The following is a 27,232-nucleotide window of genomic DNA, read 5'->3' as shown; positions in this document are numbered from 1 at the left end:
TCTTTTGTACCTACTGTCCGCCCAAACTACATGGAACTGCAGACTGAATTACTAAGATTCTTCAGGCAAATTCGCCTCAAGGCCTTCTTTCAACTGCATCCATCTACCTCAATTAATTCTAACACACCATTTCACCCTCCGTCCACATTTTTTCCCTCTGCCAGCATGATTCCATCTGAAATCATAACATTTGAAAAATTAGTCCAAAAAGATCTGAGCGACTTAGAGAAGAAAAGACTATACATTCCTTACAACATCTAACGTGATGAGAAAGACGCCATCAGCACGTTAAAAACCAACCCTTCACTTGTAATAAAGAGTGCTGACAAGGGAGGTGGGATTGTCCTTCAGGACATTGACTCCTATAAAAATGAAATTCAACGCCAACTTTACAATACGGACCATTACCAAAGATTACCCGGCAATCCAACAAAAGATATCCAAGATATCATACTTAAACTAACAACGGATGCTCGCGCTGATGGCTACCTTAGCAAGAAGGAACATTGTTTCCTCAATGTGAAAAGCCCTCGCCTACCAGTTATATACACTCTCCCAAAAGTCCACAAGAATATTGACAAACCCCCAGGAAGACCTATAGTCTCTGCATGTGGCTCAATCTTGGAACCACTTGGAGCCTATGTGGATTTCTTCATGAAAGACTTTGTACCATCCACAGCCTGCTATGTTAGGGATAGCATGGAGATGATTAACTTAGTAGAACACTATCCCTACGACCCTGCAATTAACACACTCTGTACTATGGACGTAGAGTCGCTCTACACAAACATCCCTCAGACAGCGGCTCTTCTGGTCATCCAGAAAACTCTTGACTCACGTCCCCGCCCCCACAGGGTCCCAACCCTGTTCATTCTTCAGCTGCTGGAATTATGTCTCTCCAGAAACTTCTTCATTTTTGATAATGTATATTATCAACAAATAAAGGGCACTTCCATGGGGGCAATTTTTGCTCCCAACCTGGCTATCCTGTTCATGGATGCACTCGAAACTGGCACTATCCTGATGGATGGTAATCCATTCTTTTCAGGGATAGCCCTTTGGCGTCGCTATATAGACGACATTTTCCTGATCTGGAACCTCGATATTGCTACACTGCAATCGTTCCTCCACTGGCTAAATAACAACTGTGCAGACCTCAATTTCACCCTTGCCTATGATAAAATACAAATAGCCTTCCTGGACTTGACGATCTTCCACAATGAAGGCGAACTGCTTACGCACCTTTATAGAAAGCCCACAGAACGAAATACTCTTCTAAGCTATGACAGCAATCACCCCAGGGCTCTGAAAGACTCACTGCCATACTCTCAATTTCTGAGGACAAGGCGCAATTGCTCATCCAAGGCAGACTATTTCAGGGAAGCCAACACCCTGGCCAATAAACTAAAAACACGTGGCTACCCCAGAAGACTAGTAAAAAATGCATCAAAAAGGGCCTGGTACTGCCCACGTGAGGTCCTCCTATCACCAAAGACACGTGACAAAACAGAGAGAATAGCCTGTGTTACCACCTTCTCTCCTGTTTCGAATAAAATTCGAAAATCCATCCTCAAGCATTGGCCAGCGATAAACGCAGGTCCACTAAACCTAGAAAGACCGCTTTTTGCTTTAAAGAAAAGCAAGAACCTAAAAGATCACTTGATCAGAGCAGCCCTACCCGCCCCCACTCCAAAGGAAACCGTCGAATCCAACTGGGGACTACCACCAATCTTGGGGCACGTCAAGTGTGGCTGCTGTAATGTATGTGATTTCACGATTGAGGTTCGCAATTTTTCTCAAAATGGTGTGACTGTTGAAATAAAGAGTTTTATCAACTGCAACAGCAGCAATGTCATTTACGCAATACTTTGCCCATGTCCTAAAATGTATGTGGGTCAAACCACCCAAAAAGCAAAGACCCGCATATGCCAACACAGGAGTCGCATCAGATGTGGAACGCCAAATGCTTCCCTTGTTGAACATTTCTCTGAACTGAACCAAGCCGCTGATGACATCAAATGGACAATCCTAAAAGCGGTCAAACTACCACAAAGAGGCGGCAACCTGGGCCAACTCTTGAATCGAGAGGAACTAAAGACTATTATTCAATTTAATACCATCCACACAGGACTGAACAGAAGTGAGGACTGGACGACACTTCTGTAGCAGATTAACTCTGAAAGACAAGACAATGTTTAAACCAAACAAAAGCCCCCCTGTACAGTATAGTGAGCAAATGAACTCAGAGCTATTTTAACATCTGTAATGTTTCGAATGTAATCTCTACACCATTCACCCTGTTACCTGCGACGTCCTGAGCACCCACCTCACAAGATATCCCAGTTAGGTTGAACCACACCTTATCACTCTGAGTCATTAAAATCCAGAACGCAACTGCACCTTGATGGCAGTTATTTTAATTTGATTTTCTAATTTCACTAACACTTGCGCCGAATTTTGTTAATCACTACTGTGTCCCCAACCTGGTATGAACGGCAAGACCTATCGCGCACCGTTCCAAGATGGCCGCCACATTACACTGAAGTCACACTGGGCCCTTCCTAGGCCCCTGTCACGTGACTCCTAAGGTCTCTATTAAGATGTCTGCCACCAATTATTGTTTCTCGCAATCGGACCGGTAAAGCCGCCCGCCCGCATCCAGACATCGCGCTAACCTCCGGTAAGTTCCCACCCCAATGGCCTTCCTGACGGAAGCTCCCGTATGTTCCATTCTAACTACCGCTCTACCCCTTTTCTAGCGGATTCGTGATCGAACCAACCGCTTCCCAACGACGGCCATCGAGCCCACGTTTTTTCCCCCTGACAGCAGCTCAAATCTAATGAGCCCATGGTAATTTCCGAAGCCTTAGCAGCCATTAGCAGATAAGCGCTCCCGCACTATGATTAACCCTTACTTCCTCCCCCACAGCACTCGCAAATCCTGCGCGCAAAGACCTGATTCAACCTACTGGGCATAACGGACACTCCAACAGATCTCCTGACACCCGAGCCTGAATCGCCGAAAAGACTGCCACCTGGCTAAGCCCACGGTATGTTCCGTTTTTCCCATAATTCACCGGGCAATTAGCTTCCCTGGACTAGAATTACAACCCTCAATTTCTCCACAGCATCCGCGCCCTGAAGCCAGCTCCAAAAGGAAACTATACCCACCTTAGTTACGCCTTATCACCCTCAGTGGAGGTAAGCCACCAATAATTTAAATTGGAAATTCCTCAACCCTACGCCCTCTCGCGCACCCTCAAGCCCTTACTTTGAAAGGATGGCTGCACGCCCTAACTCTCCTTGAACCATTCCCAGTACACGTGCACACTGGTCTCCTCGTCACATTCACAGTGGAGCCAGCTAGTCACATCACTCTCGTCAGTGCACTGAACACCAAATGCTATTTAAATGTTTTAATTTGTGTCCACGCCAGCAGGCAACACCCCACCACTGCGATTTCGAAGATTGTGTATACAATGCTAAGCTGATGTCCTTCATTTAAATTGACTGAAATTCTGTTATTTCTCCTTCTTTTCCCCGGTTTCCTCCCTCACAGGCATACATAATTCTCAGATCAGGCAAAATAATTTAAAAAAAAGTCCTGATGATGATCCCTATATAACCTGAGCACGGGATCGAAACGTCGACTCCTTTGAGTAGACATACGTTTAACCAATGTACATTACTGTATGTATGTGTTACTCCAGGAAACACTGGCAATTTTCATTTAAAACAGTGCCCTGATTGCTCACTTTGTTTGCCTGAAACACTTTTCTTCCACTACCTTCTTTCCTATTCATTCTGATGTACGTTACAGGACTGTGCCTTATTGTAATGAAATGCTTTGTTGCTAAATGTACCTTAAATCTCTAATAATTTACTTGATAAATAAAATCCCTCTCCGGCTGGACAAGGGACAGAAATATATAGTATCCTATTGTGGTCTATATAAAATTATTGCAAGATTTCCTTTATGCTGAGGACCTTTGTTTTTCTTGAACGTAGTTGATACCCATGGTCCCTAGCTAACCACTGGGTCCCCCTTGTTATTCCCCCCCCAAAAAAAGCAAATCAAGGCCATGGCATTTTGCGGACTCTTACTCGGTTGCATTTGTGCTGCCATTATTGATGGCGCCCAAGAGGTCTTTTTTATTAGACTGCACAAGCGCCATGACTTGAAGCTTGTAATTCAGAGTGAGTGCATGCTCTCTGTTGTATTTATTTTACTAATATAATGACAATAATTGCTGAGGTAAGGCTTTTTAGGTCTCGCAGACGTAAAAAGCAGGCGTAAGCCTGCTGTCTGCGAGACATCTTTAGTTGGCGTGTTAGAAGGAATGTGAGACAGAGCTCAAGCACGAGCGTCGCTGTCTCAGATTCCTCCTCGGGGGCGCGCACGGCACCACACACGCATGCGCATACACAGAGACACACAAGCGCCCATGCACGCACCCATACATACAGAGAACCCACCCCCGCCGTCGCATACACACACACACGCGCGCGCACACACACTGCATACACACACTGCATACACACACTGCATACACACACGCTCCCCCCCCCCCCCTTCACGGCGCTGTGCCCATCTCCTGCCTCGCAAGCACCACACACGCATGCGCATTCACAGAGACACACAAGCGCCCATGCACGCACCCATACATACAGAGAACACATCCCCGCCGTCGCACACACAAACACTGCATACACACACGCATACACAGAGACACACACACAAGCACGCACGCACCCATACATACAGAGAACACACCCCCGCCGTCGCATACACACAAGCGCACCAAGACCCCCGCCGCCCCACTCACCATGTTCTTTGTTCGTGTCCCTCGGCAGCCATCCGGTCATTCTGGGCAACAGGCGGGTGCCGCGCTGAGACGCAGTCACGCAAATCTTCCGGCGGGCACTGGAGCGCGGGGTAGACTCCCGTCTGCTTCCTGTATTTCTCTGGCCCTGCCCCCGTCCCAACAAAGATTGCCTGGCTTCCTGTTGAAGCCGGGCTGCGGCGTTTCATTATTTTTCTTCTCAACGGCAAAAATATTAATCTGAAAGCATGGCTCCACAAAGGAAGTTTAAAAGCCTAATCTTGAGGGTTCTCGTTTTACAAGACATGCCTTTTTCCCATGGGTGAAAAGATTATTTTAAACAAAAACAAGAAGCACATTTTGGATTCAACCTGTAGATGGTATGATATGCACAGCGTATGAATCTAGATGACATACATGCTGCAGAAACAAGGTGATTTAAGAAAGCCATAGTGGCTGCCTTATTGTGCACAGAATGTGCTTTAGGAAACAGAAACTGTGCACGTAACGTCTCTTTTGCTTCACAAGAAGAAAGTGGTTGCTCTCTGTCTCAATTCACAGCTACCACCTGGACAAGATTTTGTGATGTCACGAGCAGTTGCACAACTTGGGCACGCACGCATTGAGACTTTTCCCCTTAACAGGGGAAGCCGGTACCAGGTTCGAGTCTCCCCGCCCCCTAACCATCTTGTTATTAAATGTGGGCCATTGATTCTGGGCCTTTTGGTTTAGTTAATCCTCGGTATTATGAGACACTTTGGTCTCTTCTAATTTCTCTCTCTCTGTATAAATACGTTTATATACATCTACGTAGCACGGTTCTTTTAGCTCACCAGCGGATACATACATAAACTTACATGTATGCAGTTCCATAATTTTAAATGTTCCAGTCTCTGCTGCAGCCCCCCCCCCCGCCCCTAACGAGCGCATTATGAAACACAGACACACAGACCAATTCAGCCTTCCATCCTTCTAATGATGGTAAATTTTTACACCTGTTATTTACAGCGCTTACAGAACGAAGTAGGGTTTTGTGAAGCGCTATATGAAAGCAAATATATAACAATTCATATATAATGAACTATGAACCCTGGGCATCCCGCTGTGTTTTTCTTGTCTGCATGTTCCTGCGGTCACCATTGTGCTGCTGTAATCGTCTAGATTAGGACACTGGCTTTGCCTAGTTTGGCAAAATGTTAAAACAAGCGCCTTGTCTGTGTGTCTGATTGTGGCGCTGCAACCGGGTGGGTCAGACTTTATAGGAAAGCTGCCATTTCCGGTCTTGCAAGACACGATAATGGTCACCTTTGTTATTACCCAAAAATAAAAGGCTACTTTTTACCGTTAAAGATAATCTTAACGGGTTCTTCTTCTTTTCAAAGTATATATTTTTTGTTCTCCTAAAAAACATGGTAACGCGCGCCCTCCTGTGTCCATATAGGTTGCGTCTTTCCGGTCTCCCCTTTCATATATTCTTCTTTTCTGCCATGCTGCCACTACCGTCTCTCTTATCATTGCCTACTCTCCTATCGTTGGCTGTCTCTAACGTGGAACACACACTTTTCATGCTTCTGGGGTCCATAACATGGGCCCCGTTGCATTGACACACACTGCCCTCACACACACAAGTTACTGTCACACACACAATGCTCTCAGACACACATGCTGCTCACACACACAGGCACTGTTCACACACAGACACTGTTCACACACACAGGCACTGCTCACACACACACAGATGCTGCTCATACACACAGGGACTTCACACACACACCGGCACTGCGCACACACCGGCACTGCGCACACACACAGCCAAGTCAATATTTCTTGGATTTAGTGGTACACACATCCTCGTTTTCCACCTACTCAAATATACAAATTACCATGCTCGTCGGAAAACGTCTGTTTTGCTGTGCATCAATATGAGAACGCTGGTGTTTGTTTAATTTAGTGACTGGCGACTGTTTATGCATAATTTTGTGCTTCATATAGTTCCCAAGGAGTTGTGGTTCCCTTTGTGCTGTCGTCGTTGGAGTGACGGGATCTGACTATCTTGGAAATTGCTTTTGTGTGGCACGCAGGACACACCGAAGCATCAACCCATTGCCTGTTCCGAAACAATAGATCTCTGCGCCTGCTACTGTTACGTTAGGCGCATTCTTGAACCAACCACTTGAAATTCTTTTTTTTATTGAATGTCATTCTTCAGGAAGTGACATAAAATCGTTAAAGTGCTGCTTGATTTATAAACTGTACTCCTCCGGTCTTTGGGCCTGTCCTCTGAGGAAGGTCAGCCCTGTAGAATGACAGTGTGTACATTATTAAGGGACAACACACGGCCCATGAGCTTCTGCAATCGCTTAACTAGGTTCTTGTCCTGCAGCCCAAAATCAGGCAACGCTAATAGGTTTGCGTTTTTAATTATTCATCTGGGAGAAAATAAATAAATAACAAAAGCCCTCTGCTTGCATGCTACTTTCGCGGCTCCTTTGACGTGCGTCCATTTGCCACCAGCCACTTAGCCATTTTGTGTGCGCGCGCCGCCTCTGCTGCCAGGCTTCAGCACACCAGGCTGCACACCCCCTCACCCCCAGTCACTTTATCCGCGCCCACTTCACACGCGCTCTGCAGGTCATAAACAGGACCATCTGCTCCACTCCCAGCGCTGCATGACTGCCTTCAAAGCAAGCTTATAACACGAGCTGCCCTCAGACGTTCCAAGACACACACTTTTCATGCTTCTGAGGTCGATAACATGAGCCCCATTGCATTGACACACACTGCCCTCACACACACAAGTTACTGTCACACACACAATGCTCTCAGACACACAGGCTGCTCACACACACAGGCACAGTTCACACGCAAGCACTGTTCACACACAGGCACTGTTCACACACACACAGACACTGCTCACACACACAGACACTGCTCACACACACAGACACTGCTCACACACACAGGCACTTCACACACACACCGGCACTTCACACACATACCGGCACTGCGCACACACACCGGCACTGCGCGCACACACACAGCCAAGGGTGCCAGGGAAAACGTATAAATAGGGATGGTTTTAAAAGAAATTTGCACTTGTTGTGCCTCTCTGCCCTCTGCATCACCACATCATCACTCAGCGCTACCCCAGCATCACTCAGCACCACCACATTATCACTCAGCACCACCACATTATCACTCAGCACCACCGCATTATCACTCAGCACCACCACATTATCACTCAGCACCACCACAGCACCACTCAGCAGCACACCATCACTTCATCCTTTACGACGAGGATGTTACCCCGCGCTACCATTACGACGCGTCTCTTACAACGCAAGTCGTAACCACAACTTGCGCTGGAGGGCGCTCAAGGACAAGGAATAGTTAATTTACTATTCCAACACCTTCCCTACTATCCACGGGGACTGGTGTTGGAATAGTAAATTAAACTATTCCTAAGTCCGCACCCTACAGTGCAAGTCGTGGTAACGACTTGCTTTGTAAAACACGTGTTGTAACGGTACATGTGGTAATAGCCCACGTCGTACCGTCATACATCCCCACAGCACCACTCGGCACCACCACATTATCACTCAGCACCACCACATCATCACTCAGCGCTACCCCAGCATCACTCAGCACCACCACATTATCACTCAGCACCACCACATTATCACTCAGCACCACCACATTATCACACAGCACCACTCAGCACCACCACATTATCACTCCGCACCACCACATTATCACTCAGCACCACCACATTATCACTCAGCAGCACAACATCACTCAGCACCACCACAGCACCACTCAGCACCACCCCAGCATCACTCAGCACCATCCCAGTATCGCTCAGCACCACCACAGCACCACTCAGCACCACCACAGCACCACTCAGCACCACTCAGCACCAACACAGCATCACTCAGCGCCACCCCAGCATCAATCTGCGCAACCATTCAACAACAATTGGTTCAAATATGTTCTCTCAATGGTTCAAGCTTTATTACAAATGTCACAAAAAGATGTTAATATTTCACTTCTGTTCTTGGATTTTCGTCACAATAAAATACATTGAACATAATCTTCACAAAAGTTATTTACAAACGTTTAAGGTATTGCCATTATAAATTACAATCACTTTTATTTAAGTATTATTTAAAAAAATTAAAAGCCATTGTTATTTGTAATATCAATACATCTAAGTCACGTAAATACAACATATGTTGCATTACAAATGCTATAGGTGTCACATTTTCGAAAGTTATAACTATTGGCATTGTAAATGACAAAGCTATTAATTTAGCTATTTTCAAAAACAACACATAAATAAAAAAATTGTCATTTACAAGACCAATAGCTCAAACTTTCCTAATGCGATACCTATTGCATTGCAAATGCTTGTTTGTTTAGGAAGTGCACCCTGTTCGTCTTTATGGCAAGCTAAGGCTATTAATTAATCATTCACCATTTTGGGTTAATGTGTTTAACTTAGCTGTCTTGATATCGTTGTTTGACTTTCAACTTTATTTTTCATAAAGTAAGATGTGTACACAAATAATTTTTTGTTAGATTTACACCGAAAATACTGCCAGATTATCAAAAGTATCTTCTATGCAATATTTTGCATTTTTTCCTTTTAAGTGCACTACTTTCAACACAAATTGTTGTGCAGATACAGTATGACTCTGTTAATGCACTTTATTCAACAAAGGTTTCCTGCTCCCAACTGCTGCAGCCCGGGGATTGTTTCCTTATGGTATTTTCATTCTAGTACAAGAATCCAGACCTATCCGCTTTGCCATTGCATGTATAGGAAAAGCAAGACTAATTCATTTTGCTAATGCTTGTTCATGGTTTGTTTATGGTTATCCTTGTTCTTTTAAGTTGATTTTTCAGTGTAAAGTAATTCATAGCCAGTACCTTTCTTTGTACCAATAAAAATCATATTTACTTTTATTTGCTTCATATGTGTTTTGGCCAATTTTCTTTTATTGTGTAATCTTATTTGTTAATCTTCACATTACAGCATACTTGTTTTGACCAAATTTCCTTTCAACACCTAATCAAACTTGTTAATCTTCACATACTATTTTAGTAGATGTTTCTTGTTAAATGCAGTGTACATTTTTTTAAATGCAGTGTACATTTAAAAAAAGAACTATTCATCCGTTGAGCAAGAAGCAACATTGCTTTCTTTGCATTACCTTATGCAATTGTTTTCCCCCCCTTTTTTTCCTAGGAGTCCTTACGTACTTACTGCATGCTGCGGTTGTGTTTGAGCAGAGGTCCTCAAGTTTTCCTGCACACCCGGTCCCTGTTGGGTACCTCTTCACGTGCTTTAATGGATCTGAAGGCCCTGGTCTCCTCATTGAATGATTTTGCCTCTCTATCATTGGCCGAGAGCTGGGATAATGTGGGTCTTTTAGTTGAACCAAGTCCTCCCCATTCCGTAGGCACACTATTTCTAACCAATGATTTGACTGAGGAAGTGATGGAAGAAGCCCTGCACTGCAAGGCAAATCTGATCCTGTCTTACCACCCACCAATCTTTCGACCTCTTAAACGGATCACCTGGAAGTCTTGGAAGGAGCGGTTGGTGATTCAGGCCCTGGAGAACAGAGTGGCCATTTACTCTCCACACACTGCCTATGATGCCACCCCAAATGGAGTAAATGACTGGCTAGCAAAAGGACTGGGTGAGTTGGTTTACTTTCATATCAATTTGCATATAATCACTTGTGGCCAGTAGATTTCTATTTGTGAAATGTGGGCGAAGTCAATTCCCGTCTATGCCCAATCCACTGCTGAGCTTTCATGGGGTTGTTCCTATATCCCACTCTTATCAAATATTTGTTAGAACTTTTGGGAGTGCTCCTACACCACATGTTTATGGGTGTCCACTTGCATGAGGGCAACCCCCCACTCTTTATGGGGGCGGCATATGCTCAGAGAGCATTCTTTTGTTTTAGGCAATAGCTTGGCCTGTTCCTTTGTAGACTTTTTAATTCGCGGAGCTCTCTGGATAACCTGTGTGATTTTCCTCAACTGGTGGGGTAAACACAAGAGCTTCTCTCTGCTCTATTGTGCAATTTGCTGATCCAAACCAATCGTGCAACAAGTTCTGCTACACTGGTTTGTGCAGGGAGGCAGGAGGTATGAGTAGGGACAAGAGAGACACTCGGATGCAAGCTTGACACTGTCTTGAAGGGAAGCAGCCATATTGGAGCCACCTACACATCTGGTGAACCCCAGGAGGGGTATTGATATTATTCATCATCAAAGACTATACCTTGGAAATCCCAATTGGCCACAGTTTTAAAGCACAGAAATCCCAGATTTGTAATGTAATTTGAAATGACACAAGCAAATGTTTGCTCTAGCATATAAATGGCCAGATTCCTAGGTGAAGTTTACCTCTAGCTAGAAGATGTCTTAACACATTTAATGCTGTGATTGGATTTCCTTGTGTTAGTCTGGAATATAATTATTGATTTCAACAAGTCAGAAATTTGAGCATAGAGTTAGCAAACCACAGCTTCCGGATACTGAAACATGGAGCCGGAAACCTGCTTGTCTTTCGGCAATGAAGTGACTATTCTGGACAAGAAGCGGGTTGTGCATCTAAATATATCTTTTTTTTAAGGGGTATAAACTTCTTTTTTGAGGACAAACACCTTTGGAGAGCAGGCCTGTACAAGTTCTTCAAAATGAGCTTTAATGGTCAGGCCTCTCTTTAGAAAAATCAGAGTGACAATGCCTACATTTTCCATAATTTATTTGCATAAATGGGCATTTTTTATGTACATATCCATAGCTTCTGTCTAATTTGCTAATTTTATATTTTATGTAGTATATTTTATTATATAGTTTTACAGGTGTTTAATGTAAGCAGTGCATTCATTCCATGTGCATATGATTATGAATAGGGTGGTATAATTTTATATTTTCGAACAGTATTGGTTTCTTTATTACATTTTTTAATCATACCCTTAGAAACCTTCTGCAAAACTAGGCTCACGTGTGTTCTTTTGCAGACTTTCTGCATTACTTACACCTGATCCCATCGGGCTTCAAGATGGATGCTGAGATCCGTGTAGGAAGTGCATGGATGGCATGTTCATGGATACCCAAAAAGTTACTGCTTCATGTGTGGTGATCTAATTTGCATATCATTTTCATGGCCACTACTGACTTTGGGCAATACTGAGAAAGTCTAGTCACAGATCACGTCTACAATGTAAGGATGAATTACCCAAGCGTTTTGCATATATGCAAGTATGTAATGCCTTTGTGGATGATACATGTGTACAGTATGACTACCTAAGTATGAGTAGCCAAAAGAAATAGTGAACTCTACAGACAACAATTTACTTAAGTTGTCTTATGTCTGTGCTTGTAGTCATTTCTTTTTTACTTTTTTAGATTTTACTGAAAATGCCAGAAGTATTCCAAGGATGCTATGACTATCATAGTTTTCCAGGAGTATGTGCATGTGTAAATGTAGCATACACATTTATTCATGGTTAAATGTAAACCAAGGCTGCGTTTGTACTTTTTGTCTTGACTCCATCTCGTACACTCCCATCGATTTTCAGATGTTACTCCCAATTCCCATACAGAATAGGGACTTACTCCTTCACAGGAGTAAATCTCCGCTATATCCAAGGTGGGAGTGTAGCTGTAAAATGTTGACCAATACTCAGAAATTTACAAATGTTTTGGTCTTCATATATTTAGGAAGGCATCCCCATACTGGGTTGCCAACAGACCACCACAGAAGCAGATCCACTTTATGTAAAATGATTGCGTACTATATAATATTGTGTGTGAGTAAATGCCATTTGATGTAAATTAAAGTTTTGTTAATGCTAAACATGAGCCAACATTTGCAAATGGACATGTTTGCCTACCTAATTTCAGCTTAGGTACACAATGCCGTTTTGAATCAGGTACTTTGAATCTATTGTTATCTATTGCTAATGGGCAGAATTCCCACCATTATTGTAATGGGAAGTTTCCTTAGTTAGCTTGGTTATGTTTCTCTTAAATTATTCCTCCTAAAATATCAAGGTTCCCAGGTGGAAGCACACAAGTTCCCGGTGAAGGTCCATTTATTCAATTTCATTCCTTTAATTTTTTTTATTTCTTTATTCGCATTTTTTAATCGAGATTCTTCACATATAGTACAGGATACAGTACTAAACATAGTTCTGTAATAGGTCAACAAACACATCCTAGTATAATGACATGAGTTAAAGTTTGGAAGCAGATCACATAATGCAGTGGGGGTTACAGCATGGTAACAATTGAAAGGAAAAATGGGAAGGACAGGACCATAATCACTGTCTCGTAGAAGAGCAGCCAATATATCAATCGTAACTTAGAGCAGGAAGTCAATAACATCAAAAAACAGCCTGGCTGGCGCTTCCGAAAGCAGCTAACGTGAAACGTGGAGACATGAGTGGCAGGATTATGTGACAACAAGAGGGGTGGAAACTAACAGGTGCTCCAGGGAAAACAATGGAGCAGAAAGAACCCCGATGTATTCCCGCCCAAGGGTCCACTGGGCCGCCTTAATTGTCTGAAAAACCATGTATGTGTGGGTCTCCCATTGGGCCAGTCCAGGTATCCAACTGACTCCCAGTGGCGGGTTCCACCGCCCGAATGGGTGGGGGGGGGGTTAGCGGATTCAATAAGAACGTAAGTGCCCAACATTGTGGATACTCCACCTGTGCCCTATGATAATGTGTCATGGCATCTGCCTCTGCTAGAGCTCATTTATGAGTCGCCTGTAGCGAGTTCCTAATCGTGGGTGGGTGGGCGGCTTTCCAGTTCCATTGCAATCAAGCGCTTAATGAGGACCAAGGCCAGATCAATGAGCTTTAGGTAGTGTTTGTTACGTTTAGTGCATTGCGTAATCCCTAGAAGGCAAAGGAGTGGGTCCGGTGGCAGCTGGACATCGATCACCGATGACACCTGTGCTAGCACCTAGGTCTTATTTAATCTGTAAGCACTATTTTCTTTAATGAGTTTCTCCTACAGCAGGCACAGCATGCTTTCCTACAACATTCAGTGCTCCATGCGGGCTTTCACTTTCTAAGCAGCCTGGGACAATGGCGGCTGCTTCTTTGAAATGCAAAAGGTCTCGCATTTACAAGAGTTTAAGCTATTGGCATTGTAAACGACAATGTTGTTTATTTATGTGTTAATTATCGAACCAGATAAATAAAAGGCATTGTGATTTACAATGCCAATAGCGTAAACTCTCCCAAATGCGAGACCTACAGCATTGCAAATGCTTGTTAATGAAGTTACAGGTCAGGTTTTGCTCCAAAGTACAGTGAACGTGTGGAAAATAACCCGTCTGACTTTTTCAAAACTGCATGCCTTTTATCTTAAAAGTTAAAGGGATTACCAGAGTAGAAAGCCACTTTTACACGTGTAATCCCCCAAAAATATGCTAGTACTTTTGGTAAAAAGTACATTTAACTTGAATTAAATGTAAATAAAGTTGGAATTTGTGATATGTCTCCGCACTATTGGTGTAATAAACGAAATAAGTCCTAGGTAGCCTTTCCCTTGTTGTGCTTGGAAAAAAATACTATCTTTTTCTACATTTGGAAATCATGTCGAATTTTTAGAACTGTAAAAAAGAAAGTTGAAATTGGTAGTTTTCTCATCAAAATAAATGCAAACTTATAAACCAGTCACAGCTTGTTTACATTCCTGTTGATGGAATACCAAAGCAAATAATAAGCCTGCACAGGTTTGATGGAGGGGTTATATTTTACACTATACTGAAAATAATATTTTTAAGAACATCATCAGTTAACATAATCACTAGCAATATTTTACTCTTAAACATCCTGACCTAGCTCGATCTTCCTTCAGTTTGTGAATGCGATGCCTGAGATGACACAGTGGCCTGGACTCTGGGAGGACAGACATTGTGATGTCATCACCTGTGTGATGTCACAGCTCATGACCCTGGGCTATAGCAACCAGAATCAATAGAGGTCCGTCAGTCTGCAAGGAAACCGGGTCAAGACTTGTGAGAGACACCAAGACAGCCAGAGACAACACGATGGAGGCCCCTGTGACCTCCTGTCAGAGGACTTTGTACTGGCACCCTGGCCCACGGAGGAGTCAGCCAGTCAGGAGCCTCCAACTTGTGAAATGTCTAGTAAGAAAGGCCCCCATCACAGCCCAAAATGTGTTCAGTCAGTAAAGATACAGACGTAAAGGGTAAAGTAGTTCTCATGTGCACGTAATCGCACTGTTGCCCCTCTTTGAGCCATTTATACTAAATGTGCAAGTCCGGAAAGTATTGAAGGTACGCAGTTTGTTGGCAGGTGGAAGAGCAGGCCATGATTTGTTACCACCTGAGGGATAAGCCACTCTTCTTCTTTACTTAGGAGCCCTCCGTTCCAGCAACAAGGTGTACAGGGGACGGGTTTGTTACAGTTTCATATGCAATCACTATTTACTTGGCGGTCTACGAAGGGTTTCATTGTTAGTATACTGATTTTTTTTTATTGCATAAAATTGCAACTGTTCAAAATTTCTTTTTTTAGCATTATCATTAGTTTTGATTATACAAAATACATTTTAAATGGGTTTTCATTAATCTAATTTTTTGTTTATTTCTTTACATGACCTCTTTTAACCTTCAGTCTTTCAAAAAGATGGAAACCTCCATCTCCCCTATTACTTTTTCCTTCTTTTGGACTGTGTCCATTATGTTTTCCTAACAGTGCTGATCTGCACACAGATAAAGGACATGCGGGCTAGTGGCTAAGGTCCCAGCTTTAGAACCTAGCTCTGAAACGGGCTCTGGCATTTCTTTGAAAATTACGTGGCCATGAATAAATCACTTGATCTTGCCGTGACTAAAATCGCAAATACGTGTGAAGTACAATGCAATTGTAAATCTGTTAAATGTACTTGTGCTTTGATAATGCTGTAGTCTAAGTATTTACTTCCCCTGGCACCTGAGGCAGTGTCATTGCTTTTCTCAGGCTGTCGGACAAGTGCCTTGAATGATTGTTTTCAGTGGGTACGGAAGGAAAATGTAGTACTATCTTTTCTTCCGGTATAACTTTCTGTTTTTCTTATGGCTCTACTTTAGAATCCGAGCACAAGGACCAAGGCAATGGTTTATTAACCCCTTCGACGCTCATGACGAGCTGAGCTCGTCATGAACCGCAGGTTTTAACAAAAGTCAGCGCACAGTGGGAAAACGCGTAGCGCGCATGGTGTTAAAAAATGGCGTCAGATACCCACCTTGATAAAAGCATCATGTGTTTGAGTTTTCAAGTAATATGAGGTGTCACGGAAGATTCCGTTGAGATAGTGAGCCTTTTTTGTTAAAGTAAATGAACAGTAATGTAGTTATTGGTTTGCTTTCCTCCTATGTGTTGTGTTTTTAGGAGCCTGCACCACATCTCCATTACAACAGTCAACGAGCCCAAGCTACCCTAGTGGCCTTTCTCATCGAGTAGAGTTCAGCATGGACAGCTCTCAGGCAGTAGAGACTTTCTTACCTGCTCTGCAAGTGATTCCAGGGATTTCTGTTTCTACCCTCCCTTCAAGGTGAGACCTAATGTTTATCCTTCCTACCAAGTAATACAGCTGTAAACCTAATTCACCACCCTGATAGGCATATGTTTGTATTGATGGCCAGCTGAAAAAGTATTGGTTTTGATGTGATATAACATAGTTTGGCAGCAAAAGTATTTAGATACCAATATAACAGAAAATGAGGAATAGCAAAAAAGAGCAGACCAAACCAAATGTGAAAGTGGTGGAGTCGGGCAATCATGTGCTCCATAGCCAGTTAGATAGAATACATCTTTGCCTGGGGAGCCCTTAGCTAGAGAAGCAAAATTACAAGACGCTCCAGTCTGTGGCCACAGATGGCTCATATGCGCCCTCGAACAGACTCCAGAAGTCAATAAATAGCCTCCTGTTGCTTGTCTACAATATCCAACAAAAATTTAGGGATCCCTTCTTTATAACCTTTATTGGTGTAACTAGTTCTGCCCAGTACGGTTTTACTCGCAGGCTTATCCATCAGACATGGAGCAACGTTCCTTTCTTCTGGCACCACTACCAGCACAATGCCAAGCCCCTTAAAATTCCCCTCAACCCGACCTGGGTCAGATACCAACGGTTTAAGATTTTGTATGGTTTTTCTCGCTATAGGGTACAAATTGAGATTATTGCAGGCCTAGCAACCCACCTAGGTTTATTGGACATGTGGTAGCCGATTTTTTTTTCTTTAATAGATCTAAAGCATCCTCTAGTAGCATATTATCTGATAGAGACAGCTACCCGCAGATTCCTTAACTTAAAATATCCCCAGACGTCAGACTGGATCTGGAAAAATCTTTTCCCCAGCAGTACCTCTGCACGCAATGGGGCAGCGTAGCCCTGCTCCATCCTGTTGTCTTCCACGGAAGTGATATCAATGGAGCCATATAAGTACCCCCCAGACCCCCCCCCCGGCGTGCTGACGTCTGTTTTCTTCTTTTCCACGTCTCAACGCTGATCCGGCGAAGCGGTTACCTCTGGCTTGTTTTTGTTTTCCGGCCTTCTCGATGCCTTTATGGCATTCGGTAACAGTGACCGATGCCTTCGTGCTTTAAGACGTGTGCAACCTGTACACTGCAGATGTCAGCGGCGGATCCACACGCAAACTGTATGTGCTGCTTAGGAGAGCACCACGACTCCGAGGAGTGTGATGCCTGCCGGCAGATGAAGCCGAAGTCCCTACCGGAACGTCGTATGAAGTTGTTGTCTGACCGGATATCCCGTTCGGAGTCCTCACGCCGCAGGTCTCCCTCTCGTGCTGGGGTGTCTGGTCGGGACAGGTCACAGTCGTTCCTGCGGATGTCACTCACCTGGTGCCGGTAAGCACAAGAAGAAGTCACGGAGGTCTTCGTCCTCACATAAACATGACTTTACTTTGCTCCCAGTCTCCACCGGGCACAGGCCCTACGGAATCAAACCCCCCCCCCCCACCATTTCCTTGGGTTGGGGTGACTAGGACCCAGATGGAGGCCTATTCTCTGGCCTTACTGGCTATTTTTGGGTCACACTCTCTACCTGGCGCTTTCTTTCTCTCACCCCGGTATACACACAGGTGTTTTCGTGCTGTCCTTTGACGGCTTGTGGTGCCTTTGCTTCCCATTGTTTTCCGCTCTTTTCAGAGCTTCGTGGTCTGCTGTTAGCTGTGATGGCATTGCTGTCCCCACTGTGTTTCATCACTTTGTTGACGGCTAAGTTCTCTCTGGGACTTGGTGGGGTTCAGTCACAGACCCGCCTCCTCTATGGGTATGGCTTTGGTATCTATTCTAAGTTAAGGAATCTGCGGCTAGATGACTCTATCAGGTGAATGAGTTACTTACCTTCGGTAACAAGGTATATGGTAGGGACAGTCTTTCCGCAATTCCTTAACGCCCACCCATCCTCCCTGCTCTGTGTGGACCTTTCAAGATAACGTTCTATCACCTCGCTTCCTTGCAGGTGGCCTTGGTCTTCCTGAAGATTACTATAGTTCACCTACATCTGGGGTAGGGTGTGTAATTCTATTTTGGGCACATTGGCTCTCCACCCATTCCGTTTTTGGGTGGCTAGGTTCTGTGCTTTTCAATGCTTCTCAACCTGGGTTCTTCCAGCGTGGAGATTCTCATGTTTTTCCTACTCTCCCTCCGCCCTCGTCTGTTTCTCCCTATTTCTTTGGGGTCTCCATGTCTATGCTGCAGTCGGTTGGGTTGAGGTTCTGTTTGACAATGCTACAGTTCTTAGGTGACAGTGGGGGGAGGGGTGAACATGCTGTGTTGTTGTTTTTCACTTCTGGTCACTTGCCATGAGTCATGTTCCAGTCTTGTGGTCCTTTAAAGTTACATCCCGTGGTTACAGACTATTTTTCATACTGTCCCATTCTGTGGTTACAAACTGTCTTTCGTTTGTCATGCCATTCTTTTCCACTGACGTTGCCTCTTAGGAGGGGCTCGGCTCTTTGCTTGAATGGGCCTTTTGCTGGGGCTGGTGCTCTGTTCGCTCCCTTCAGTCCCTTCAAGTGTTGAGTATTCTTTCAACATGGTGTTGTTTATTATTACTATGATTTCTTATCATTGTTGTTTGAAGGGTTCTTGCTCTTTTTTGCCTCACTGTTCTTATACTGACATTTTTTGTCGTGGCTCAGCGTTGTCGCTGAAACGTTTCACTGTACAAAACTGACATCAGCATGCCGGGGGTGTTTTATATGGCTCCATTGACGTCACTTTCGTGGACGATGTCGGGATGGAACCAGGCCCGGCATAGCTATAGTTGTATTCTTGCTTCGTAGGGTAACCACTTTAGAGATCTTAGGGCTGGAGAGATGTGATCAGTTCTTTTTGTATCAGTGATCAGTCTGGCAGCTGCATTCAGCAAAGCCCTGAGCGGGGCCAAGGTATGTTTGCGGAGGCCACAAAGCGTCTCGCTACCATAGTCTAGTCTCGGCAGGACAAGCGCTTGAACCACTTGCTTGAAGTCCTCTTGAGGGAGGAATGGTTTTAGGTTTCTAAGAAGCCTCCTTTGGTAGTTAGCGCCCTTACACCTCTTACTAATGTTTTTCTTCATGTTCAAGTGTGAGTCTAAGGTGATTCTAAGAGACTTAGTTGAGTCGATAATAAGAGGGGAGCAATTGAAGGTAGTGAGGTGTTTCATCCAGAGGTCGATCTTGGTGGTGGTGGTGCTGATAATGGTGGTGGTGTACTGGTGGTGCTGATAATGGTGGTGGTGTACTGGTGGTATTGGTGGTGGGGGTATTGGTGGTGGTGGTGATGGTATTGGTGGTGGGGGTATTGGTATCGGTGGTATTGGTATCGGTGGTGGTATTGGGGGTGGTGGTATTGGCATTGTGGTGGTGGTATTGTATTGGTGGTGGTAGTGGTATTGGTGGTGGTTGTATTGGTTGTATTGCTGGTGGTGGTGGTATTGGTTGTGGTGCTATTGGTGGTGGTGGTGGTGGTGGTGGTGGTGGTGGTAGTGGTGATGGTGTTGGTGAAGTGGTAGTGGTGGTGGTGGTGGTATTGGTGTTAATAAAACAGGCTTTTGAAAACAACCCATCAGGTGGTTTTAGTGCAGATGTGCTGTTGTCAGCTTTAGCCCATTAGCACACGATTATGTGCTACCTGGAATGACTTAATTCGCTAATCATTTCTAAATCCATTTTACTTGGGGGGGATTGAAACCTCCACAAGATAATGCCTGGTTAAAGTGATTGAAAGCAGGCACCCATGTTACAGGGGCAGCCATGCTGCTTAAAAAACATATGCGGTTTCAGATGAAGCAGCGCAAGTCTGGCCTGCAGCAAGAGAAACTCAATAAAGTAAATAGTGCTTACAAACTTACTAAATAACAGGTTCTGTGTAACAACGGAAGTAAAGGAGCCAGTATCCATGGGAGGGTACAAATGAAGACTAGGACGTACTAATGAGGGACTAGCAAGTCTATAAGGAATCTGAAGGCATCAGTTACGAAAGACCATGACACAAGCCAATGAAAAATATGGGAGGAGAGTGGGCGCGGCTTCTCTCCCATATTCTACTACGGCAGTCTCGCAGAGCAAACAGCGCATGCGCGCTGCCGCTAGGTTCGACCTACAAATGTTGGTTCTAGCTATGCTCACCTTCTCTGATCCACTCCTAACTTCTATTTCTGCACCATCTGTTTAGTTCCCTTCACCTCAGTATCTACTCCGGGCATTCCAAAGATAACACAAGGCGCTCTTCAGTTCAGGCTGACCATGGAATATTCTGCACAACAGCAGTCACACAGGCATTGTTATACAATCTAATATAAAATAGCCCTGGGACCTATAACTGCCCCTCATTAAGTAAACCAGTGTTCCAATAAATCCTGCCCGAACTAAATACCACTGAGATACTGGCAAGGGTACCAGCAGTGCTTAATTTGTGCCGGGGCTTGCCGGTGCTTAGCACCGGCACTTAATTATTAGGGCCGGGTCTACAGTACAGTGAAGTCACGCAAGCACAGCATGTCGTCAGTGATTGATAATTAGCACTGCCACTTGCACAGAGAGCATGTGGTGTGCTGCTGTAAACGTCCGTACATAAGTGTTGCTGCCTGCTGTCACTTTACCATCATGTCAAGAACTTCACTCACTGAATGGTGACCTTGACGTGACTGGTGCAGTGACTGACTCGGCAGTGACTGACTCGTCCCGAATCAGTTTCGGTTCTTCAGCCAGGGCCAGGCTCAGCCAATCTGCTGGGGTTGGGGCTGTGCGCGGCAAGCAGCGTGCGCAGATTTTTTCACATTGGTGTGCGCGCATTTGCTGCTTTGCCACACCCCACCCCAGCATACACGTACTGCCTGCCTTGGGCTCACCACCACCACCGTCCGATTCACCGTGGTCAGCCGCAGTTCCAAGTAGCAGGACCTGTCCTGGACGGACTGCGTTTGCCGCATTAAGGTCAGTCAGTGCAGTGGACTCAGTGGAGGGTACATAGAGTTAGGTGCCACCAGTTTAAGCATGGCCCTGGGGTAGTAGTCCTGCTGCGGCGGGCGGCCTAATCATAATGAGTTAACTTAAAAAATAAAGCTGGCGCTGCGCAGGTGAGGCAGGGCCTGGCAGTGCTCAGATTCACTGCGGTGCTAGTGCAGACAAAGCTTGCAGCTTTACTTAGGCTGCTGCGCAGCTTAATTTTTTTTAACAAATGAAGCCTGCTCAGTACTCGGCCCATGATAATGTTTTTTTTATACTTATTGATGCAGTAGTGACTGTCTCTGATCATGATGAGTGGCTGCGGGCCCGCGGCCCTTAAGTTTGATGATGTCTGACTCGTGTTACCCAGTTGAGGCGGCGGGCCGGCCCAAGCTGCCTGGATAATGGATTCAGTGTCTGTTCCGCAAATCTGCGGGGGTTGCATTCGGAATCGTGGCCATTGACCATTTATGTTCAGGCCTTTAGGGGGTGAACTGGCAGACAGGGCCTGGCAGCAGGGCCGAGTACTAAGCAGGCTTCATTTGTTAAAAAAATAAAGCTGCGCAGCAGCCTAAGTAAGGCTGCAGGCTTTGTCTGTACTAGCACCGCAGTGAATCTGAGTCAGTTTGGCAGTATATTCTTATTTTAAAAGCAGCTGCTGCTGAGTTCCTGGGCTCCAGTAATATTCAGGCATGAATTAAAATGTCGCGATAAGAGAACTCTGGTGATAAATCTTCTTCATGGAGAGAGACAGGAGTTTTGTCTGGGGAAGTTGTGACTGCTTGAAAGGTAGTACAGCGTTATTATGTACCCACCTGCTGCAAAGAATGTTTACCATGCAAATCAAAAAGTGCTTATAATGTAAAATAGGTTAGTGTGTGTTACTGCTTATATCAGAGAGATCCATTTTGTTATTTGCAGTTTGTAAGTTAAAATCCTATCAGAGAACAGCAAGCTATTAACAAGTATGTCATCAAAGAGCTGCATGCAAACGGCAATTTATATATTAGAGCTATATGTTTTTTGGCCAAATCTTTCATTATCCTAATCTTGCAAAAAGGGTTAATTTGGGTAGAAAATAAATCAATTCTTATTGAAGAGAACCCCGACCAATGCTGTTATGTGTTAAATTCTGAATTTGCGCTTTTCCAGACTTCGAACTCTTAAAATATATTGCCTACAATGACAATCATGGATAACATGTGACTCCTATACCTTGAAGTCCTGTCTGATGTAACATTCCATTTATACTGATTTACACACGTAGTATTGTATCTATGCAATGTGTGAATGATGCAAAGTGCTCTGACACCTTACATTGGTATGAGAGACGCTATAAAACTAAATTAATTGATGACAGTGGTTATGGAGACTTGAAGCCAAGGGCAGTGTTAAAGGGTGGTACTGAGGGAATGTGTGTGAGAGGTGGTCATTGGGGGCACCAAAATGCACTTTTGAATTAATCGTTTTCAAAATATTTACAGGCTGGGGAACCTCCTATCAAAACCTTACTATGAGGAAGGTTCCCTTGCTGAAATTCGGATATATTACATCTGACTTTTAACAGTGCCAGTTGAAGATGTGGGTGGAGCTAATATAGTAAGTGGGCGGAGCCAGTGGAGGAAGTGGGTGGAGCCAGAGAAAAGTAGGTGTGGCCTCCAACAAACATTTCAGCACCTGCACTTCATATTTTACAAATTAAGCACTGCATAACACCTGCTATGATTGTTAATCCTATACGGGAACAAGAGTTATTGTCATCATAGAAATTGCCCTTCTGCCACCAGCTCAATGCCATTATATCTTTCCAAGGGAATATGTGAGTGCCCAGAACCTCAGATTTTTTTTTCTTCTGTAAAACGTTGCATTTTGTAAGTCGAGCCTGGGCAGCGCATGCGCTGCTCTGCAAGCATGCTGTATCCGAGTACAGACTTGAAGCCCCACCCACCCTACGCCCATATTTGTCATTGGCTTGTGTCCATGTCCTTCGTAAATGCTGGCTTCTGATTAGTTAATAGACTTGTTAGTCACTCCTTAGTACCACCTTGTCATCATTTGTAAACTCCCATGAGGACTGGCTATTGGTCCTCTTACTTCTGTTGTTATGCGCAATGTAGTATTAACCCCTTAAGTGCTGCCTCGGTGCATTGGCCGACGGCAGCACTACCTCCCCAGTGCTGCGCACGACCATTGGACGTCCATTCAGCACTAGTTCCAATGGACAGCGCAGCACTAGGGAGGAATGTTTAATAGCATCTATGAGGTTAAGTCTGTAGCACTATTTTCTTTAATGCGTTTCTCCTACTGCAGGCACAACGTACTTTCCTGCAACATTCAGTGCGCCGTGCTTTCTTTCACTTTCAAAGCAGCCCAGGTTTAATGGCGGACGCTTATTTGAAATGAAATAGGTCTTGCATTTACAGGAGTTTGAACTTTTGGCATTGTAAATTTTTATGTGTTAATTATCAAAACAGATAAATCAAAGGCATTGTCATTTACAATGCAAATAGCTTAAACTTCCGCAAATTCGAGACCTATTGCATTGCAAATGCGTGTTCTTTTAGTAGTTCTGTCCAACGGGCTCCTTGATTCTTTAGATGCCTCCACAGCCACCCAAGGAGGGTTCCTTGCACAGAGCAAGGGACTACCATTTTATGTTTTAAGTCTGTATATAAATAACCATAAAGGAGGAGCATTTTAACACGCATTTAATCATTTCTTTTTTAATTTCCTTTTACTTTTTGGCGGTCATGATGTTAAGCAGAGCAAATCCCTAAGCAAACTTCTACCTGTTGTGCCACCTTTGTCAGCACTACAATTGATTACCTTTCTGTGCCAACTGACCACCTTTCTGTGCATAAACACAGCACTCTTTACGAGTTGTGGTGTGGTGTGTAATCTTAATCTAATCCATGGAAGTTCTAACAAATTGAACTCAGGAGCTGCTTGATTTGAAGACTGTAGGATTCACGCCCTATTTGGGAGTTATATTCCAGAAGGTGGAAGAAATAACTGGCGGAATTATGGGCGACTTGCCAGAAAAACATCCAGTTTAATACATAGATGGTACAGACTCCCGCTTTGGACTGAATGCCTAGGCATGCTATGCCTTTGTTAAGATAGTAATTTGACTGTGGGGGCTGGCACTATTGGACTTGTAATGTTATTGCTTGGCCACAATAGACGCTTGAATAACTGATTTAGTAAAGGTGCTAGTACTGATGAACCACTTTTTTGACTTTATAAATTTGACTTTGTAGAGCGCCAGTTTTTAAAACCCTTTTGCTACAATGTGTGACACCTGGAGTCTTCTTGTATATTTGAAAATCTTGGTGCACGTTACTTGGCAGCTCTTTATATTAAGCACTACTCGCCCTTGTTGGATAATCCTTTCCTGCCGGGGAGATTTTTTTCATGGTTCTGGGTGCCACGTTTGGCCTAAAGCAATGATATATGTCACGGGCGAGCTTTTTAATTTAGATGAATTATATTCTTTCAATGAACTACAAACCAAATAGAGCATCCATAAGTGGTTTCTATAAATATTTCCAAATACACAACTTCATTAGACCCAACACCTTTGGCCACTACCAAGACACCGCCCCAGTGCTTTTGCTAGTAATTGATGGAATGAAGGAAGTCTCAGACAGCTTTACATGATTGTTTGGTATCAAGTTAGGTTTAGCATGCTTTGGAGATAGCTGGCCAGTGTACCTTGGTGCGCCACAAGCATAGAAGATCTACAAGATGCTGTAATTCAGGGTCCTAGGCTCGCAAATACTGCCGATGTCAAAGCACTGCATGATTTGTATTTCATCCCCGAGAAGCTACGTGCCTGGGGAATTGATTAGGATTCATGCTAGTCCTACTGCGGACAAGCAAAGGTTGATATATGTTCGCATTGGGCAATGAAGCAATTATGGAATAGGAGGTTTAAGGAACTCCGGTTATCTACTGGTGTCCTACTGTTGCCTTCCTCGAAATGAATTGTTTGGTGTTCTTGTTATGTTGGAAAGCGAGGATAAGAGGTTAGTCTGAGGAAGATGTGTATGCTGTTGACTAAATAGATAGATTAGAACGTGATGTTCTGTGAAAAGGTTGGCCCGGCTTTATTTATTTTACTTCATGGTTTCTTTTTTAATCTCCGATGCTTTTTGATGAGTACAATATGTATTCGAATTGAACCGAATTATATGAATGTTATTTATTGAGGTAATTTATTACTGTTGTTTCCCACACATATATTATTAAAAGGACATTCATTTGCATATAGAGATATTTGGCAATTTCAACAAAGCTCTCATTATTACATATGGACCGCTGGACAGTGATCCTGGACCCTCTGCTCTGGTTTGCTCATCCTTGGTTTGTACTATGGAAATACACCATGTACTTTCCAATCTTTATTTCGGCCATTTGGCCATAAAAGAAAACAGTACACATATACAGTTACAATAAGTCAAAACATTGAAACATTGGAAGTACATATGTAAAAATACTATAAAAACGGTGCGTCTAAAATTTTAAGGGGGGCCCAACACCTTTAAAATACGGTTGCGCGTATGCCAAACATTGGTAAGAAATTTTGATAATGCGAGGACAGTCGGGCCAGAGAGATCAGATTTTAAAATCCTGTACATTGGAGCATATTCCCTGCCACCCATATTCCTAATCAATGGGAGAAGCCAGTATTTCCGCGCTGCCCTGTAGGCTGGGCAGAAGAAGGCCACATGTAAATCAGTTTCCTCCAAAGCATCACAGGCCAAGCACTGCGTCGTAGTGGGGGGCGATGACCAAGTACTTGTAAAGGACCGGTAGGGCAGTGAGCCGTATCTCCATTGGAGAAACAGCTTCCTAGCAAGTACCGGAAAGATCGGATCCAATGCCCTCTCAAACCTATAAAGGTCCTTGCATTGCAAAAACACAGAGGATAGAGACCCTTCTGCCTGGGTAACTCGGGCCCTAGCTAATTTGTGTTCGTGGTATACGTTAGTCAGGGACCTTTTAGAGATGTTCAGTGCGGCATTCGCGGGGTCAGTCCATAGGTCAGGGAGCCCTAGTTCCATGCAGGTTGATTGGATGTTTTTGACCCAAGGGATACGGAGCGCTTTTGGGTGGTTCAATAATTCTGCCAGTTCCGCCCTGTATGCTGCTAGGTCATTACTGCTCCATAACCTACGCCAGAAGGCTATGGGTCTCAAGCTTATTTCATCAGATAATGGTCGTAGACCGAGGTCAAGCCTCAAGGGGAGGAGCGGGGTACTGGGGGGAAGCGCGGTTATCTGTCTTATAAACTTGTTTTCTGTTAGTGACAGGCTTCGGCATGGTGTGTGTCCCCACAGTTCCGCCCCGTACATGATCGCTCCCCTGGCCTGAGCCTTGTATATCTGGATTAGGGCCCCCAACGGGCGATATCAAGAGCCGGTCATCATCCGGGCGATACCCCCTGTGGTTTGTATAAGTTTGAGGTTCGCCCTGCTCTGGTAGGATCCCCAAGTCATGGTTTCATTAAGAGTCACACCTAGATATTCAAAGGTGGCAACCCTCTCAAGCCGTACTGCTCCCAATTGCGGATTCGGCCGCAATTTTTGGCTTGGATTTAAAACCATGAATTTAGTTTTGGCCGCATTGAATTCTAGCCCCCTGTCCGTACAGAAGGCTACAAATGAATCAAGGATCCGCTGTGCCCCCATGGGGGTTTTAGATAGCAGCAGGGTGTCGTCCGCAAACATGATTGCGGGCACTCTGCTGCCATTGAGTTTGGGGGCGTCAGTATAGTCGGTGGCATTTAGGTGGGCGATTACCCCGTTGACGAAGAGGCAAAACAGGGTCGGTGCCAACACACAACCCTGCCTTACCCCTCGGTCAACGGGGAATCTATCGGTCAATTCCCCCGACCTCC

The 27,232-nt window shown here is 44.4% G+C and overlaps 1 protein-coding gene across 2 annotated transcripts in view; it reads left to right on the top strand.

Annotated features, from left to right (window-relative positions):
* The window catches only part of NIF3L1 (NGG1 interacting factor 3 like 1), a 125,593-nt gene that overhangs the window by 34,979 nt on the left and 63,382 nt on the right, over positions 1-27,232 (top strand). For both annotated transcript variants that reach the window (XM_086931909.1, XM_086931910.1), the window contains exons 2-3: positions 10,072-10,528; positions 16,262-16,424. In XM_086931909.1, the coding sequence (XP_086788035.1) occupies positions 10,072-10,528; positions 16,262-16,424 (620 nt within the window). The remainder of the gene's footprint in view (positions 1-10,071; positions 10,529-16,261; positions 16,425-27,232) is intronic.

This window comes from Lissotriton vulgaris, chromosome 7 (assembly GCF_964263255.1).
Source record: "Lissotriton vulgaris chromosome 7, aLisVul1.2, whole genome shotgun sequence".
NCBI lineage: Eukaryota > Metazoa > Chordata > Amphibia > Caudata > Salamandridae > Lissotriton > Lissotriton vulgaris.
Note: the sequence above shows the minus strand (reverse complement) of the source record. Positions and strands in the feature narration are given on the sequence as shown.